We start from the raw sequence: 17692 nt of genomic DNA on the forward strand, positions 1-17692 counted from the left end.
AGAAGAATTAATGTAAGTGCTTTCATATAATTATAAACTTCACATTTCTGCTTTTAAAGCCTTCAGAAATTGGCACCGTTCACTACCATTGTAAGTGACTCACTGTAACCTTGATTTTTTTTTTTTTATTATTTAAGAAAAGAGGGACGGATTTATATGGTAATCAGCAATATGCCACAAATGGTGTCTATTGAACCCGGAATATTCCTTAAAAAAAATTCCTCAAATATTGAATTAAGGTTTTACTGTCCGAAAAATGATGTTCTGGCCAAATCTGTAGTTACTGGCTTATTGTAAGGGATCATCTTATTTGGACTAAATAATTATACAATGATTCTTGTTAGGACACATTGATGAACGTTACCTCTGATCGTGTGTATTACATGAATATTTGTGGTGTTTGTCACACATAGAGTTTGTTTGAGAACAAGGCTCTGAGTAAGCCGAAGAAGGATGAGAAGCGTCTGTCTGTGGAGCGGATCTATCAGAAGAAGACTCAGCTGGAGCACATTCTGCTCCGTCCCGACACCTACATCGGCTCTGTGGAGCCCGTCACTCAGGTACTTGCTTCTTCCGGTCTCCATAGTAACTTAGAACAGTAATAATTCTTTTGTCATATTATCAAATTTTTACAATTTTTTGTAAATGTCAGCTGATCATTCAATTGAAGTTATTAGTTTAGTGTGACCTTTGTATTGAATGATAAGGTTTAATTAATACAGCACTGTATGGTTTAATTTATGATTCAAGTTCTGAAGAAACAAAAATCAATTTAAAATGCTGTCACCAAACTTTCTCTCCTTCCTGTTTAGCAAATGTGGGTGTTTGATGAGGATGTGGGGATAAACTGCAGAGATGTGACATTTGTGCCAGGACTCTATAAGATCTTCGATGAGATTCTGGGTGAGTTTAGTCATTTGGTTTAATGAATGTTGTTTTCATGTAGGGCTTCAGCTAACCATTCATTTGATAATCAACCAATCTAACAATTCTCACACCCTGTTGCACCAAAAGTAAATGCCCATTTAGCGCTGCACGCGCTGGCAACAAGACAAATAAATGGTTTAGAACGTTCGTTTCGACGCTTCAAGTGTAGACTGTTTTACTGTTGACTTGGTTGATAAAGTTTATTCATTTTAGCCCTATAAAGATGACCTGCTCTGAGTTTTATCTTGCTCTCATTCTCGCAGTGAATGCTGCCGATAACAAACAGAGGGACAAGAACATGAACTGCATCAAGGTCAACATTGACCCGTAAGTGCTGCTTGCGGTCTGATTGGTCAGTGATGTGGTCGGAGAGCGCGTGTCAGTGACGTAGTGTGTTTGTGTGTGCAGAGAGAACAACACCATCAGTGTGTGGAATAACGGGAAGGGCATTCCTGTGGTTGAGCACAAGGTGGAGAAGGTGTACGTCCCAGCTCTGATCTTCGGTCAGCTCCTGACTTCCAGTAACTATGACGATGACCAGAAGAAGGTCACAGGTGAGCGGGTGCCAGCGGTGGATGGACTGAGATGAGGGGCTCGTGCTCTTCTGTGTAATAACAGTTTGTGTTGTCATCAGGTGGGCGTAATGGATACGGTGCAAAGCTGTGCAACATCTTCAGTACTAAGTTCACGGTAGAGACGGCCTGCCGAGAGTCAAAGCAATGTTTCAAACAGGTAAACTGGACGTCTGCTCTGTTAATGCAGGTTTGAACACAAAAATCAGCACAGAATTGTATATTCGGTAAGCTTTCAAACATTCTCTAATATTCATCGTTTCCATTAGTGTTGTCATTACCAAAATTGTGGTACTTGACTGGTGAAGTTTCGACAATTTTAGTAAAAGTATTAATATAAATAAATTAAATTCTAACAAAATGTAGCCTTCAATCATTTCTCAATCAACTTAACTTTGCTTTAATTCTTTTAAGTAGTCATTCAGGAAAACTGTCAGTAATAAAATAACAGAGATGAAAAGTTAAGAACAAAGATACTAAAACAGTTCTTAATGTTTTTCAGATGTCTAACAGCAGTAACAAGTGTCCAAGTAAACGATTTAGTTTGAAAATTAATCAAATGAAAAATAAAACTATTTAATTTCTTAAACCCAGCAAACTCAAATAGGGCCTTCACTGATGAATTTATGCCATCACCTGCAGCAATCTAGAGTTATGACTGTTCTGCACAGTTTAATTTGAGATGGACAGATCGATCGGTTATTGGCAAATCTTCGTCTTTAACTGTGATCAGCCAACAGTGCCTAGATTCAGGGCCACTCTTTATTTATTTTTTTATATAAATTATCAGGGTTCCCATGTGTCCTGGAAAACCTGTAATTTTACAGTGCAGATTTCCAGTCATGGAAAATGAGAAAAATACCTAAATGTCCTATAAAATTATTATTTGTCCTGGAAAATATTTTAGTGTAATAGATAGGTGTGAATCTTCACTGGCCTCACGATTCGATTATGATTCAAAGAGTAAAGATTTGATTATAAAACGATTCTCGATGCATCTTGCCCTCCAATTTCTTTTCTTTTTTTCCCCAGTTTCTTCGAAATTTCGATTTACTCTGTATTTCCCTTTCAGCTTTTTTATTTAACAGCTGTTTTCAAAAATCAGAACGAGTCACATTAACTGGCCTTTTACATTCAGTATGAGCTGTGAGCAAAACATGGAATATCTACAAGATTAAATAAATGGTTCTATAGTTTAAAAGATTATCACAATTTTTCAGTTTCTTTTTTAGAACCTTATAAAAAAATCTCTTAAGCACAAGAAAAAAATATTGGTTCTCCATCAGAACACACTGAATACTATTACTTCAACTATTTATAGACTGTGTGTGTGTGTATGTGTATATATAAAAAATGTAAGCATTGTAAATCATTTAATTGTTTTTACTTATTTATTTTTTTAAATTAATATATGCCATGCCTATTTATTTTAATTTTTAACTTTAACCACAACTGAAGTTGCTGGTCCAAGATGAGAGAGATATGTACTTCCATGAGAGTGCAACTGTCAGCTTCTCTCCACCTGCACAGGTGAAAGTAAAGCAGTTTAAATAGTCTGGTTGTTGCTTCAGAAATGTATCAAGCATCTCGTATGCACTGTTCCATCTGTTTTCTCTGCGAGTAGATGATGACATGACCCCGGCGCAAATGCTGCGATGTATTGCAAACCCTTAACGCCTCGATATACTTCCGGAGAAGTTCCTTTTTCATTCTTCGTTCTGCGGTAAAAAGAAGTTCTAAACAGCCAAGCAACGGTATACTGTTTCTGAACATTCAGACACCGGTCACACCGCTGTGGGAGGCATTTAGAAGTACATTTAAATATGTGGATGCTACATGTAAAACCTTAACCAATGTGTTATCAATGACTTTATGCCTTATTCTATGAGTAGACTTCACATGAGGTCAGAAAAAGACATTTTAATCACTCGATGATGATTTAAAGTGATGTATGTTTGTATTCTGAATTTATAACGCTAATATGTAGGGTTGAAACGATTAGTCGAAGTCATCGACAACATCGAGAGTAAAAAGTTGACAATTTCATTTTATGTAACATGAGATCATATGAAACTCTAATGATGACGCGTGAGCAATAGGGCTGCCCCTAATACTCGACCAAACGTTAGTTTATGAGAAGAGTCTTGGTCGACCAAGTTTTGATTGGTCGGTTGGTTGCAGGAAAAAAACCTCCAGGAAACCGCTGGTTGGATGCTAGGTTAAGCAGGGTTAGAGTTAAGCCTACACAATAAAGCAAGACACCTTGATTTCAAACTTTGAACTTTTTTTATTTATTTTAACTAATTATTAAAATGAAACTGGAAAAAATGAAGTGCAATTAAAATGTGTGTTCAACTTTTTGAAAGATGGCTTTACAACAGTTATGAAGGACAACATCTCTCTGGCAAAGAACCTACTTCATCTGTGCATTGTGTATTTCATTGTCCGGGAAAATACATCGTGTGTGAATAAATTTCTCTCTCTCTCTCTCTCTCTCTCTATCTATCTATCTATCTATCATCTCTCTCTCTCTCTCTCTCTCTCTCTCTCTCTCTCTCTCTCTCTCTATATATATATAGATATATATATATATATCTAGATATATATCTAGATATAGAGATATATATTGCAGTATCCAATTACATCGGCAACACCTGGGCTGAGGGATTGGTGAATATTCTTGCTTTAGTGATTTTGCATTAAAAATTAAATTATTTAAACGGAAAAACTTAAATCAAATACATTTCTATATTCAAACGAAAAAGCAATGAAAATAATGAAGTGATCAAAAAAATAATATATAGGCCCATATAAGTAACCACCTTTCCATTTACCGTCAGGCAAGTATCCGTCTTACACAAACGAAGACATAAAAACAATTATAAATGTAAAAATAATAATTATAATAATAATGATGATGATAATAATCACTCAAATATTAATCGTGGTTAGAGGTGAACGTGTTTTTGTATTTTGTTTTAATCACAGGTGTATAGGCTGCAGAGTTGCGTTCACAATGAACTGCTCTGTGGAAATAAAGTGAACTGAACCCAAAACACCTCCTGAGCTGAGATGTCTGAGGTCATTTGCAGCACTCATAGATGAAGACAAAAACAAAGAAAGAGTGAGAACCTTTTACATGCGCGTGTTCCACGAGACTGCACGCCTCCGTACAAACAGCATGTCATACATGCACAGACTGCTTTTCTGTCATCTGTTCTTAATATAATAAAGTGTTTCTTCTAGCGGGTGTCTGTGTCTACGGGCACATTATTTGTAATATTAATTTGATGATAATAGCCTAATAATAATTATAATTTAATACATTAATGGGAAAACGAGCCAAATATCATCTTGACATGGTCAAAGGCATCAGCTATTGGCGATTACTCAGACCATCATCGATCCCCGAGATAATCATCTGTCGACACAACCCTAATGTGCATTTCTCTCTAGAAATTAACAAAATGTTCAGACAGTCTCCTTGCTGGTTTTTCTGACACATTCAGAGTCATTACCGCTTTTGCCGGTGTCACTGCAGCTCACTTCATGTGTGCGCTTGTAAAATGTATATTTTAAAGGCTCATTATTACAGTTTAGTATTGCTCTGTAATGTAGAACAGTGCAATGTTACTTATAACATTGTTTCTCAGCCCTGGAACTCAAACCATTTTCTAATGCGCACCCCCCCCCCAAAATATATTCAGGTAATTAAATTAATATCATAAACGTGTGACAACTAGTCGACTAATGGCTTAAATTAACGCCTACTAGTCGACTAAAACTTGCGTGTCGAGCGTCTTTAAAGAAACACCCCGGCGTTACATCTTAAATGCCGTTATATTTAATGTGTTATAACTTTTTATTAAAGTTCAAATAAGGTATAATGACACTGATACTATTGCAAAGATAAGTGTATAAATTGATAATGTTCAGAATAAAGACAAAAGAATGATCATGGGCATATCTTATTTTAGACAGATGTGTGAATGGCTTTTGCTGCAGATGGCACATGAGTGAATGGGCACTTGAGAGTCCTTGAAAACATTTTATTCTTTTAGTAGACTAATTAAAACAAAAAAAAAATCCCATGACATGATCTTGGAAAATGTCTCTAAGAAAACGATCGTACAGATTTGGGTAAATTTACACCAGCTCGCTAATAACTCTACACACCGATGTGTTCATGTTGACTGATTTTAACTCCCTTAACAACATAAAAAGAATTTGCTGTCAGCATCAAGGTAGGTGGATCAATGGCAGTAAGGTGTTTTGCTGTCGAATAAAACTTTTCCTAAAAGTTCACCCCATCGAGCTGTTACGAACCACCGAAACGAACGCAAAAACACGTTTTTGGACTGATTTTGTTCTGAATGACATCACACCCGTTCGTTCTTCGATTTCGTAGGAAGTTTGAGGCCTTTATCATCAGGTGTGCACACTGTCCTGACAAATGAGTGAACAGCAATAAGCAAGAGCCAATGAAATGGACCGCACGCAAGAGTGTAGAGAAAGGCATCGGGAAAAAGAAAAGAATTAAATGATAACATCACCCACGTCTCTCAAACCGCTGCCTCATCATTTTCTGTTGTTTTCCCCCGTTGTGTGCAAATCAGTGCAATAACAGGTGTGAGCTAGTCTTTCATGTTGTTTGTTGGCATGTCACGGGAGAATTTATTTGGGATGACTGTGGGGGTTTGAGAGGATTTTAGGATCGTAGATTCATTTGGGCACAAACGGTCATGTGTTTGTGCGCCTGACTTTAGTGTATGCGCTTAACGCATCTTTGTTTCTGTATCTGTCTTTGGCGCTGTTTAAACTGAACTCCGAATCTATTCCGATTCTTTTGAGAACCGTTTCAGAAAGAATTGCGATGTATCGCTGAAACGATTTTTTATTTTTTTTTGTCACTGCCGGCGACTGTGCATTGTGAAACGACATCAATGGTTGACTGTCATGAACAAATCCCGGTCTCATACTTTCTCTGCTCATCTGCTGACATCTCTTCTTTGCTTTTCTCCGACTAAATCATAAAAAAATGTCCTTCTGTTCCAACATTGCTGTTGAGATATAAACTTTAGACAACGATGACGTGCTGTCCACTGAGTTTTATTTATTAAATTATTTTTTATTTTTGCGAATTCACACTGAATTAGTAGTGTGGTGATTCGCCCTTCAGACCTCAAGATGTGAATTAATTTTCAATTCATTTATCGGAGTCTGCTTCTACCACGATTTCCACATGAAGTATGTGGAAAACACTGACGGAATAGTAGTAAAGTGAGAAAGTATAGTAAAAAAAAAAAAGTGACATTAGCTGTAAAACGCTGAATGTTATGGAATATTTATCTGCTTATCTGAAGGTGAGAAACTACAAAATAAAAGCTCAATTTAAATGGATACATGCGTTTTTGCTTAAATATAACACTTGTTGGGCATACAAAATGTCCTGGAAAATTTATGAAGACTGGGAACCCTGAGCATGTACAAAAGCACACACAAAAGGATCTATTTAAGGCTGAACAGTGTTAAAATATCAGTGATCGGTATCTGCCTCAAATTTCCTGATCTGTGCCCCACTAAATTCCATTCATGTATGATGTTTAAACTTTTGGTTACATTCTGTTGAAAGACCAGTATTGTTACATTTATTTTTATTTTAGCTTGAACTAATGTATCGATTTGTTGAATTGATGGATGTATCAGGACTTCTGACATCCCTAGATAAGACTGTGTTTTCTGACCTGAGAACTACCAAGTAAGAAGAATATTTTCAAATCTTGTTCCCCCCCCCAAGACATGGTTTGATAACATGGGTCGAGCCAGTGAGTCGAAGATCAAACCCTTTGACGGTGAAGACTACACCTGCATCACGTTCCAGCCTGACCTGGCTAAGTTTAAGATGCAGGCTTTAGACAAAGATACGGTCGCTCTGCTGACCCGACGGGCGTACGACATCGCTGGGTCCTCTAAGGGTGTCCGCGTCTTCCTCAATGGCAAGAAGCTGCCTGTGAGTGGAGCGCTGCTCTTTTAACTCTGATAACAACATGAACATATCATGATGGAGAAAATCCATCTTTGCATCGCTGTGATTTCAGGGGTTAGTCTAATTTTAAATGTCTTTCAGGTGAGTGGTTTTCGCAGCTATGTGGACCTGTATCTGAAAGAGAAGGTGGATGAGACTGGTTCTCCTCTCACTGTTGTTCATGAGAGTGTGAATGAGCGTTGGGAGGTGTGTCTTACACTCAGTGATAAAGGATTCCAGCAAGTCAGCTTTGTCAACAGCATCGCCACCACCAAGGTAAACATCTCCTGGCTGATGCATGTCTGCATTCTCAGATACTGTAAATTTAAGCACTTTTAATTTAAGCTTGTGCTGAAATAATGCAGGTCTCCAGTCTGCAACTAAAATGGTCACCATTGTGAGACAAATGTGTGCAGCAGTTTAAATCAATCATTTCAATTTTAATCAGTTTAAACCCAATTTCAGTTTTGAGAACTAATTAGTAATTTGAAGTGAATCATGTTTTTGTGTAACTAACCCAACACTGGGTAGAACACAATATAGTACTTCTGAATAACCATCAATATTCAGCAATTCTGCAAATTGCCAGCTAAAGTCTTTATAGAGACTTTAAAATTGTATTTGATGTCTCTTAAATTTTCCTAAATATTCATTTTAGGATCCATTGGCTCCCCCAGTTGTTGTCTTTAGTCTGGAGCATGGTAATATTATTATGTGTGTTTCAGGGTGGCAGACACATTGACTATGTCGGAGACCAGATTGTGTCCAAACTGATTGAGGTGGTGAAGAAGAAGAATAAAGCCGGAGTGACTGTCAAACCTTTCCAGGTACTACCGGATGACGGGCAAACTAGGAATGATGAAAATAAGACTTCCTCATGTCCCTCTGTTGCAGTCAGTAGATGTTAACTGGTTTGTGTGTGTGTGTGCGTGTAGGTGAAGAACCACATGTGGTTGTTTGTGAACTGCCTGATCGAGAACCCGAGTTTTGACTCTCAAACCAAAGAGAACATGACTCTACAGCAGAAGAGCTTCGGTTCCACCTGCTCTCTGAGTGACAAGTTCATCAAACAGGTGACATGCTGTTTTTCTACAGCATATTCCTTGAGAGATCAGGACACAGACCTGTCAAATGTGAAAACAGGAAAAGAAAAATGTATTTTCTAGTGCCACATAGGGGTGGGTGAACAACTTTGTCACAATGATACCACAATATAGTCAAAATAGAAATGGGGTTATATTATAAATAAACATATATTGTAATGCCTGTTTTAAGAATCCAGTCAGTGAATTAAATACTTGATAAATGAAAATAGCAGCTACTTATATAATTTGCTCTTTATTTGGAATGTGACAGTGTAAAAATAAAAAAACTCAATGTGGTTTTAATTCAACCTTGCCATTAGGCTGAATTTCACATTATGCCATATTTCATTCTGATATGTTGCTGACCAATATTATTATTATGATAAACTTTTCTTTGAGAAAAAACTTGACATCTTCTCAAACAGGGTTCCTGTGGAATCTATAAAGTCTCAATGTTTTAAATTCAGTTTTCCAAAATTTGAGGTCATAAGTCTTAATTTTGATTTAAAGAGGTCTTCAGTTTGTGAGCAGGAAGACAGGAATCGTGATATGACCTAATGTGATTATCAAACTTCAAAAGAATACAATTAGATAAATGCATGCGCTGCGTCCTTCAGAGTGAAAACATGGCACTGTTGTGTTTTCTCCAAGCACGCGGGGGCTTGTGAGTGTTTTCAGTTCGCAGTCATTAAGACATATCGGAAATTTATGACAAGCGATCACTAATGATCAACGGTTGATGATGATGATGACCATGTTTACTTTGAATTGTTTATATTGTAATACATTGTAGATTATTGTAGGAGTGCACATTTTATTTCCCTTTGTTTGAATGAGCAGCTGGAAGTGAAGCGCTTTTCAAAATAGAGTCCCCGATGTATTTCAGCCTTAAGTTAAAAGTTCAGCACTATGAATCAAATCTTTTCTTCTTCTTATTTTTGTAATTGTAATATTTCCCTGGTTATTGATATTTTGGTTGCACCATAAACTGCATCTAAATTTTACTCGATTTGGACTCTTGTAGCCTCTGCCTGGCCCATCACAGGAAGGACAGACTAAGAACATTTAATATAAGCCTCCAAGTTTAAAAACTATTGGCAGATTAATTGCCTTTCAGCACATTATCGTATCAGCAAAATCCAATATTGGTAATAATTTGTATTTATTTATATAATGATACATAAACCAATTTTAATGTGATATGTGGAAAACATGTATTTAAGAATTAAACTTGAATTTAGTGGGTTTGTTTTGGGATGGGGATACAGTATTAATTTAATCTGTTCAGGTCTTGAAAGAGGTCTTAATGTCTTAAATTTGATTTAAAAACTCTGCAGCAACAAAGGAATTAATAAATAAATAAAAAAAAATTAAAAAAACTCCAACGAAAAATAAACATTTCTTTAGGCTCTTAATGATTTAAGTCAACTCTGTAGAGAATATTTGAATATCTGAAGGCAAACATGGCCAGTTTGTTTCCTAATATCTAACATCATTCGAACTGAATTATAAGTTTTTGATGTTTATTAATCTTATTGTTTTATTTAAAGTGATTTCAACTTTGAAATGTTATCCATGATTCAAAATGCATGTTCTTTATTAGAATGCAAGGCAACCTGGTTAGAAAAATCCAAGTTGTTTTCATTATAGGAAACAAAAATGTGCAAAAAAAAAAATGTACAAACGCACAAAATGCACCACAGGGGGAAGTTATCAACATAGTGTAACATAATAAATTAAAATGTAATAAACCTGGATTTTCAGTAATAATGGAATAAAATAAGAAAACTGCAAAATAATTCTTAGCAAGTGTAGGTATTCATTTTATATAAACCAAGTCTATCTAGATAGTTATCTAGAAATCACTATCTATAAATGACCAAGTTTATTTAGTAAGTACTCATTGTATATCAAACAATTTGTGTGTATATTCCTAAACCCCTCTAGCGGTTCACACTGAGCAGTACAGCAACATGAAATAATTTATCATTTCAATTCAACTCGCAAAATTTGTCAAAATGATCGCTTGCCAAATGTTGGCTATAGATGCAGTACACTTGAAACGCGTCACAGAACAAAGCAATAATTAGCGATCTATCCGAATCATCATGGCAAAAGGTGCGGTGGATGTTTGATTCTCCCATATATAGCCATATATGGGATTCTGGCCTATCCATATGATTTAAAATTAAGAGTAACTGTCATGTAGCTAACGCCTTATTGGTGAAAAGAAAGGAGACCGTTCATCAACATACACACGCCAAGGCCAGTCATGGTCTTAAGCCGGTGTATACCTGCATGATGGACAAAGTTGAGCTACAATCATACTGGTAATATTACCGCTGTCTTTTATATCAGTCTCCGTGTTAACCTGTCACTTTCAGCTGGAGCGCTTCACATACGTGCAGCTGATCAGATCGGGAGCGGCATTAAGACAAGCACTGTGAATTCTTTTTCACTTCCTTATTCAGCCTTTGGTGAATTGACAATGTATCTAACTATAGCGTTTGCAATGTTTTTATGCAAAATGAAAATAATCCAAAAAAATAAAAAATAATCGTGTCAATGCAAATTCGAGTTAATCGAAAAAATCTGAAAAACCACTCAACCCTGTGATGTGTAGTTTAAAAAAAAAAAAAAAAAAAGCCGGATGACACACAATTGTTGGTGCATCAATGGTGGTTTGAATGTTGGGCTGTCTAGCCATTTGAGATGTTTGATTCCTCCATAGCTCTTTATGGTAAAAAGACTCAAATGGGTCACGTGAGTTTTGTGGTTTGTGATCCCGCTCTGTGCTTTCTGGACTCTGGAGCACCAACAGGAAGCCTGCTAGACTTGCATGCTCCAGAGATAGCATGCGTGACATTCACATGAAAACACAGCTGAGAGCTTCACAGCTTCAGATGAGAAGCATATTTAGAACGTGAGATGAACGTCACTGAATTTGCTTCGGTGGCCTGAAATTTTACTTGGGCGGCCACTGAACAATTGCCAGTGCCTGAAAAACCCTGTTTCTTCAATTCTCTCAGTCTCACATGAAGTTGCTCCACTCCCCCATTTCTCCGACAGAACGTGTACCACGTACGTGCATTTATCTTGCTATGTTGTGGTGATTTTGTGTAACCATGATGGACAATAATTCAAAATATATACCGGTTATCAGACTTCTATGGTTTATCGTGTCTACCGGTAGTTATATCGCCCACCCCTAGTGCCACGTTAGTGCCCTATGATGAGATTTCAGTGGCCAAACTGCACTTCCATTTTCTTCTGTAGATGTGAAACTCTGGTAATACTCTTGTCTCTTCTGTAGGCCAATGGCTGTGGAATTGTGGAGAGCATCATGAACTGGGTGAAGTTTAAAGCTCAGACTCAGCTAAACAAGAAATGCTCTGCTGTCAAACACACCAAGATCAAAGGAGTGCCGAAGCTGGACGATGCCAACGATGCAGGTGAGCCCATCAGATGGTTACTAGCGACCTTGTGCTCATTGGAATTTAAAGGCATTACGTCCATGTATCTTGGTGAAGTTCTGTTCAGGGTGATGGTTTGTTTGTTTCAGGTGGGAAGAATTCCTCCGGCTGCACTCTCATCCTGACTGAAGGAGACTCGGCCAAAACTCTGGCTGTGTCCGGTCTGGGTGTGGTGGGACGTGATCGTTACGGGGTCTTCCCTTTGCGGGGTAAAATGCTCAATGTGCGGGAAGCGTCACACAAACAGGTCTATGAACTTTTATTTCAAGTCTAAATTTCACTGATCTAGACAGTTTAATCTGGTTTAAGATGAGGTCAAAATTGCCAATGGTGTAGTGTAATGTTACTGTTACGGAAGTTGTGTGTGAAATGGTTTCACCACCTCGCCCATTTATTGAGACCCTTTTATTAACACAGTGTGTTGCATTTAATTGAGAACAGTAGTTTTCTGTCACATGTCTTTTGTCTCTTCATTGAACAAGAATTGTTGTTGTTTGTGTAGATCATGGAGAACGCTGAGATCAACAACATCATAAAGATCCTGGGTCTGCAGTACAGGAAGAACTACAGTGACCCAGAGTCACTCAAGAGCCTGCGCTACGGCAAACTCATGATCATGACAGATCAGGTCAGACTCCAGCACAGGAGGGCACAGGTGACTCAGATGTAGTGTGTTGTACGTGTCGTAATGTTGGGTGATTGTGTCTTCTGCAGGATCAAGATGGGTCTCACATTAAAGGTCTTCTCATCAACTTCATCCATCATAACTGGCCCTCACTGCTGCATCACAACTTCCTGGAGGAGTTCATCACACCTATCATCAAGGTACATGACCACTGACCATGTTGTTGTCATCACTTTAGAAAGAAATACTAAATAGAAATGTCTAAAATACTAAAGACTAGGACTGGTTAAAAATATAGATTTTTCTGATGCATCGCGATCTTTTGAATGATATTTCACTGCATGTTGAGAGAGAGTTTGGTTTGACTCATTCCAAAGATGAGATCCATGCAATCCATTTGTCATTGAATAATGTCTTTTTAATATCCTTTCTCCTTTACAGTCAGTTGTTGTAAGCACTTTAAATGTAAGTGCTCGTGAATGTGTGGAGCCGGTGTTGTGCTAACATGAAAGACACAAAGTGCTCATACCTTTTAGAGATCCTTGACTCATTCACGGAAAACACCATCATGAGCATCACACGCTCTGTTTGTGGCAAATGACAGCAGGCAGAGCGCTAATTCACTTTTTAGTGTGAGGCACATACAGACTACATATTTAATTAAATAGTAGCCTTTTTCTGTTTAATAATCACTTTGAGTCATGTAGCGACCGGCTTTTCCAGAGTGGGAAGCTACCGTCATGACGTCAGAGCTCCTTGGTCATAACAAACACTTCAAAATAAAAGCTCCGCCAAAATAAAAGCTCAGTTTAATTAAGGGGAATAAGTACAACAGAAATAGATCACTACTGTATAGTTATGTATTCACTGTAATACTACTACTACTAATAATTATAAATCAGTAGTCATTTTATTAGATTTAACAGGGATGTGATTTTTCGTATAAATATGGATTTCCGTATTTTCTGACCTCGGTGGGATGACCCGTGTAAATTGCGTAAATCCGGGCTGGTTTGAGTATTTCTGTAACTGCTGATCTCCTGGGATTTGCACACACAACAGTCTCTAGAATTTACTCAGAATGGTGCCAAAAACAAAAAACATCCGGTGAGCGGCAGTTCTGTGGATGGAAACGCCTTGTTGATGAGAGAGGTCAACAGAGAATGACCAGACAGGTTCAAACTGACAAAGTCTACGGTAACTCAGATAACTGCTCTGTACAATTGTGGTGAGAAGAATATTATCTCAGAATGCTATTCTGTGATGCGGGTTGGCACTGTTTTGGAGGCAGGAGGGGGACCTACACAATATTAGGCAGGTGGTTTTAATGTTGTGGCTGATTGGTGTGTATATGCAGTGTAATATATTTATGAATGTAATTTTTAAAAAGCTAAAATGTGACAAACTAAAAATAAGATTTTTTTTTAATATACTTAGAAGTTCCCCTGTATAATTAACATCATAAGCTGAAAGATAATTTTTCATATGCAAGCAAAGTGGACATTATAACTGAAACATATAATATAATATGAATTGATATCGAATTGAGAGCTTGTGAATCGAATCGGGAATTCTGTATCAATACCCAGCCCTAAAACAGAATACCATATGAATGAAGTGTTTTTTTTAAATATATTGCAGTTTTAATAGATTGTATCTTTAATCCCCGCCCCTAATTTTAAGTGGTTTTAGTTCATTTGACTGTCTATTTTTTGGGTTCGTCTCTTTCCCAGTCTTTTTTTAAAGCTGAGGTGTTATTTCTGCTGCACCAAACAGGATAACAGAAATAAACATTTTCAAACTGCTTTCTGAATATGACCTTGTCTGCTGTTTTGATCTAACAAACAGGTAGTCCTGCCTCCAACTCACATTAGTTGGTTCAATGCGGTTGTGTCAGGCTGGACGGGCCACTTAAAACAAACAGAGGAGGCTTCTTTTTTTATTGCGCCGCAGAGATACAGTGCTTTCAGTTTGAGAAAATTAACCAATGAATGACTTATAGTTGTCACTGCTTATAAAGCTGGGAGAGTGTTAAATTGGGGTAACCTGCACTTTTCAAAGAATTAAAAAAAAATTCAGTTTTATATATTTGGTATGTGTCCAGTTATTTTTTAAATTTTTTTTTTTTTTTTTTTTTTACAATCGCCGTAATTACCATCATTCCAAGCATCTTAAACTGTTTCTTCAAGAAGGTTGTTTACATCACAATCTTGTAGTTGGTTTATTAGGTGTCATTGCCAAACTGGTTAATATGTGACTATCATTCACGAAACTCAATTAAAATGGTTAATTGCCTGCTAATTGCCATCTTGTTGTGTTTGGAAGTCCAAGGTTTTTTCCTTGAAAAAAATTTAATTATCACACTGTCACACATTCTACCAAAACACATTTGGAAGTTTATGAGGACCATTTTCAGTGAAGAAGTGTTTTAATTTTGACTGTCTCCACTCGTGCTCACTCAGGTGTCCGGTAAGAAGCAGGAGATTTCTTTCTACAGTATCCCAGAGTTCAATGAGTGGAAGGAGAAACAGAGTAACCTAAAATCCTGGAAGATCAAGTACTACAAAGGTTTGTCTCATGCACCTATGGTAGTCCCGATGACAAACGTAAGCAAGGTTTTACTCTGCCCTTATCAGTGTGTGTGTGTGTGTGTAGGACATGAAGGGGTCACAGATTGTGAGACTGCTCTCTTGCACTCTGAGGGTTTTCAATAAAAGCTTTAAAGTGGTTTTTAAATGTGTGAGGTCATTTGAGTCACGTGTAGTGTTCTGTCTGTCTGTTTGCAGGTTTGGGTACCAGCACATCTAAGGAGGCCAAAGAGTATTTTTCAGATATGGCGAGACATCGAATCCCCTTTAAGTACTCTGGGCTGGCTGATGATGAGGCGATCACCCTGGTAACCATGTCATAATAGTGCTGTATACTTTATATATTACGGTCACGTTCAGTAATGAAGGAATGACTTCTGTAGCTTTTGTTCAGTTTGTTTTGATTTAACAGAAATAAGTGTAAAACGTAGGGCTGGACGGTAATAGCGTCTATGATTTAAACTTCAGGAGCAAAAATGTATTTCTGTGAATCGGTTCAAACCATCTTTCATCAAATTGATCAACTTTGTTTTCGTCAACACTCAAATGTTCACAGAATTCTGGCAGTATCGCCCAGCACTAGTAATACCTGATTACCAAATAAATAATTAGCTGCAGCCTGACTTAGTTTCTGAGGCTCGTAAGGTTTTAATTGATGTATGTGATGTGTTTGTGTCCTTTTGCAGGCCTTTAGTAAGAAGAAGGTGGAGGAGAGGAAGGAATGGCTGACTAGCTTCATGATCAACAGACGCCAGCGCAGAGAACACAACCTGCCTGAGGTACCTCAATATGGACACATGATGTGCTTACACATGGAGTTGTGCTCTGTGTGCCGTCAGGAAGACTCATCTCGTCTGTGCTTTTTGCAGGAGTATCTGTATGGACAGGAGACCACGTCCCTCTCCTACCACGACTTTGTCAATAAAGAACTGGTGCTGTTCTCTAACTCTGACAATGAGAGGTCCATTCCCTGCTTGGTGGACGGTGAGAGAAGTGCACCAACATCACGACACGTTCCTGAGCAATCTCTGTTGCAGAGGAGTAATGTCTGTTGTTTTGTGGGTCAGGTCTGAAGCCGGGTCAGAGGAAGGTGCTATTCTGCTGTTTTAAGAGGAATGATAAGAGAGAGGTGAAGGTTGCTCAGTTGGCTGGATCAGTGGCTGAGATGTCGGCCTACCATCACGGAGAGGTGAGCACTCGTATCGCTCCAGTCAATGATAGCACTCAGTTCATTGTGCCATCTGTAGATGAAAGAGACTTCATTGAGTGTCTTTTTTTTGGGGGGTTATTGCAAATTAAAGGAATGCTTCTGGTTTAATATAATATAAGTTTTATCAACAGCATATGTGTCATGCTTTTAAATACCACAGACACTAATGATTTGCCCCTTAGTTATATAAATATCTTGGCTCAGGACTGTGACGCTGTAGGGTACGTTTACACGACAACGATGTACTAAAAACTGAAAAGTTTTTCCTTTGCGTTTTTGAAAAGTTTGTCAAAACGATCCCCGTTCACACGGATCCGTGAAAATGACTAAAAAGGCTGTATTATGCATGCCAGGCCAGTAGTTGGTGATGTCACTTTGTAAAGAATCACTACGCGCCTGCGCACATAAGCATTCTTCCACAGAGCGGTGAATAAAAACAATGAAGATGGCGAAAGCATCGAGCAATTTTTTCTGGACAGACGATATGGTTGCTTTATTACTACAATTACTTTAAGCGTCAATAAACTCAATCTTGAGTAGCACAAACACAGTCCTGTAGTCCACCATTGTAGTTTTGAATGTCTTGCGGGTTGTTTTGAAGTACTCGCGCGCATGCCTATAGACTGAACTCTCAAGATTATTCAATAAATAAGTCTCCTGCCTTCTTCTGTATTCCCCCTGCTGCTCTTGGGCTGGTTTTGGATATCAGACAGAACTCTGATATATGGATATCTTCTGACGGAGAGAGAGGTCTTGTGTACACTGGATCTAACATGCATTTTCACTGCCTCATGTTTTCATATTCTAAGCATATCATTGAATACTGTACAATGTTCACACTCTATACAAAACACACCAAATGAATAAATTGATGATTATTGTTATTTGCGCAGACACCAGTATTCATACTGATAATTATACATCTCAAATCGATGCCTATCAATCCATCATATTCTATATATCACGTAATACGCGTGCACATGACGTCATCATTTTCGCAAATTCGTGTTTTTGTATGTTTACACGGAGACGATATCGGCATTGTTTTCAAAAACTTGCACTTTGAAACCCATTTTCAAAAGTTTGCGTTCTCAGACCCCAAAACGCCGTTGTGTAAACGAACAGCCAAAATGCATAAAACGTTTTCCGTTTTTAGTTGAAAACGTTGTCGTGTAAACGGCCCCTTA

The 17692-nt window shown here is 37.8% G+C and overlaps 1 protein-coding gene across 1 annotated transcript in view; it reads left to right on the plus strand.

Moving 5' to 3' along the window:
- Window positions 1-17692, plus strand: part of top2a (DNA topoisomerase II alpha) — a 60541-nt gene that overhangs the window by 772 nt on the left and 42077 nt on the right. The window contains exons 2-19 of the mRNA XM_051674462.1: window positions 414-560; window positions 813-903; window positions 1191-1254; window positions 1336-1481; window positions 1562-1659; window positions 7297-7509; window positions 7627-7800; window positions 8250-8351; window positions 8460-8597; window positions 11923-12061; window positions 12172-12329; window positions 12585-12710; window positions 12797-12907; window positions 15170-15275; window positions 15494-15603; window positions 15982-16074; window positions 16165-16279; window positions 16363-16484. Of these exons, the coding sequence (XP_051530422.1) occupies window positions 414-560; window positions 813-903; window positions 1191-1254; window positions 1336-1481; window positions 1562-1659; window positions 7297-7509; window positions 7627-7800; window positions 8250-8351; window positions 8460-8597; window positions 11923-12061; window positions 12172-12329; window positions 12585-12710; window positions 12797-12907; window positions 15170-15275; window positions 15494-15603; window positions 15982-16074; window positions 16165-16279; window positions 16363-16484 (2253 nt within the window). The remainder of the gene's footprint in view (window positions 1-413; window positions 561-812; window positions 904-1190; window positions 1255-1335; window positions 1482-1561; window positions 1660-7296; window positions 7510-7626; window positions 7801-8249; window positions 8352-8459; window positions 8598-11922; window positions 12062-12171; window positions 12330-12584; window positions 12711-12796; window positions 12908-15169; window positions 15276-15493; window positions 15604-15981; window positions 16075-16164; window positions 16280-16362; window positions 16485-17692) is intronic.

The sequence above is a fragment of the Myxocyprinus asiaticus genome, chromosome 36, assembly GCF_019703515.2.
Source record: "Myxocyprinus asiaticus isolate MX2 ecotype Aquarium Trade chromosome 36, UBuf_Myxa_2, whole genome shotgun sequence".
In the NCBI taxonomy this organism is placed as follows: Eukaryota; Metazoa; Chordata; class Actinopteri; order Cypriniformes; family Catostomidae; genus Myxocyprinus; species Myxocyprinus asiaticus.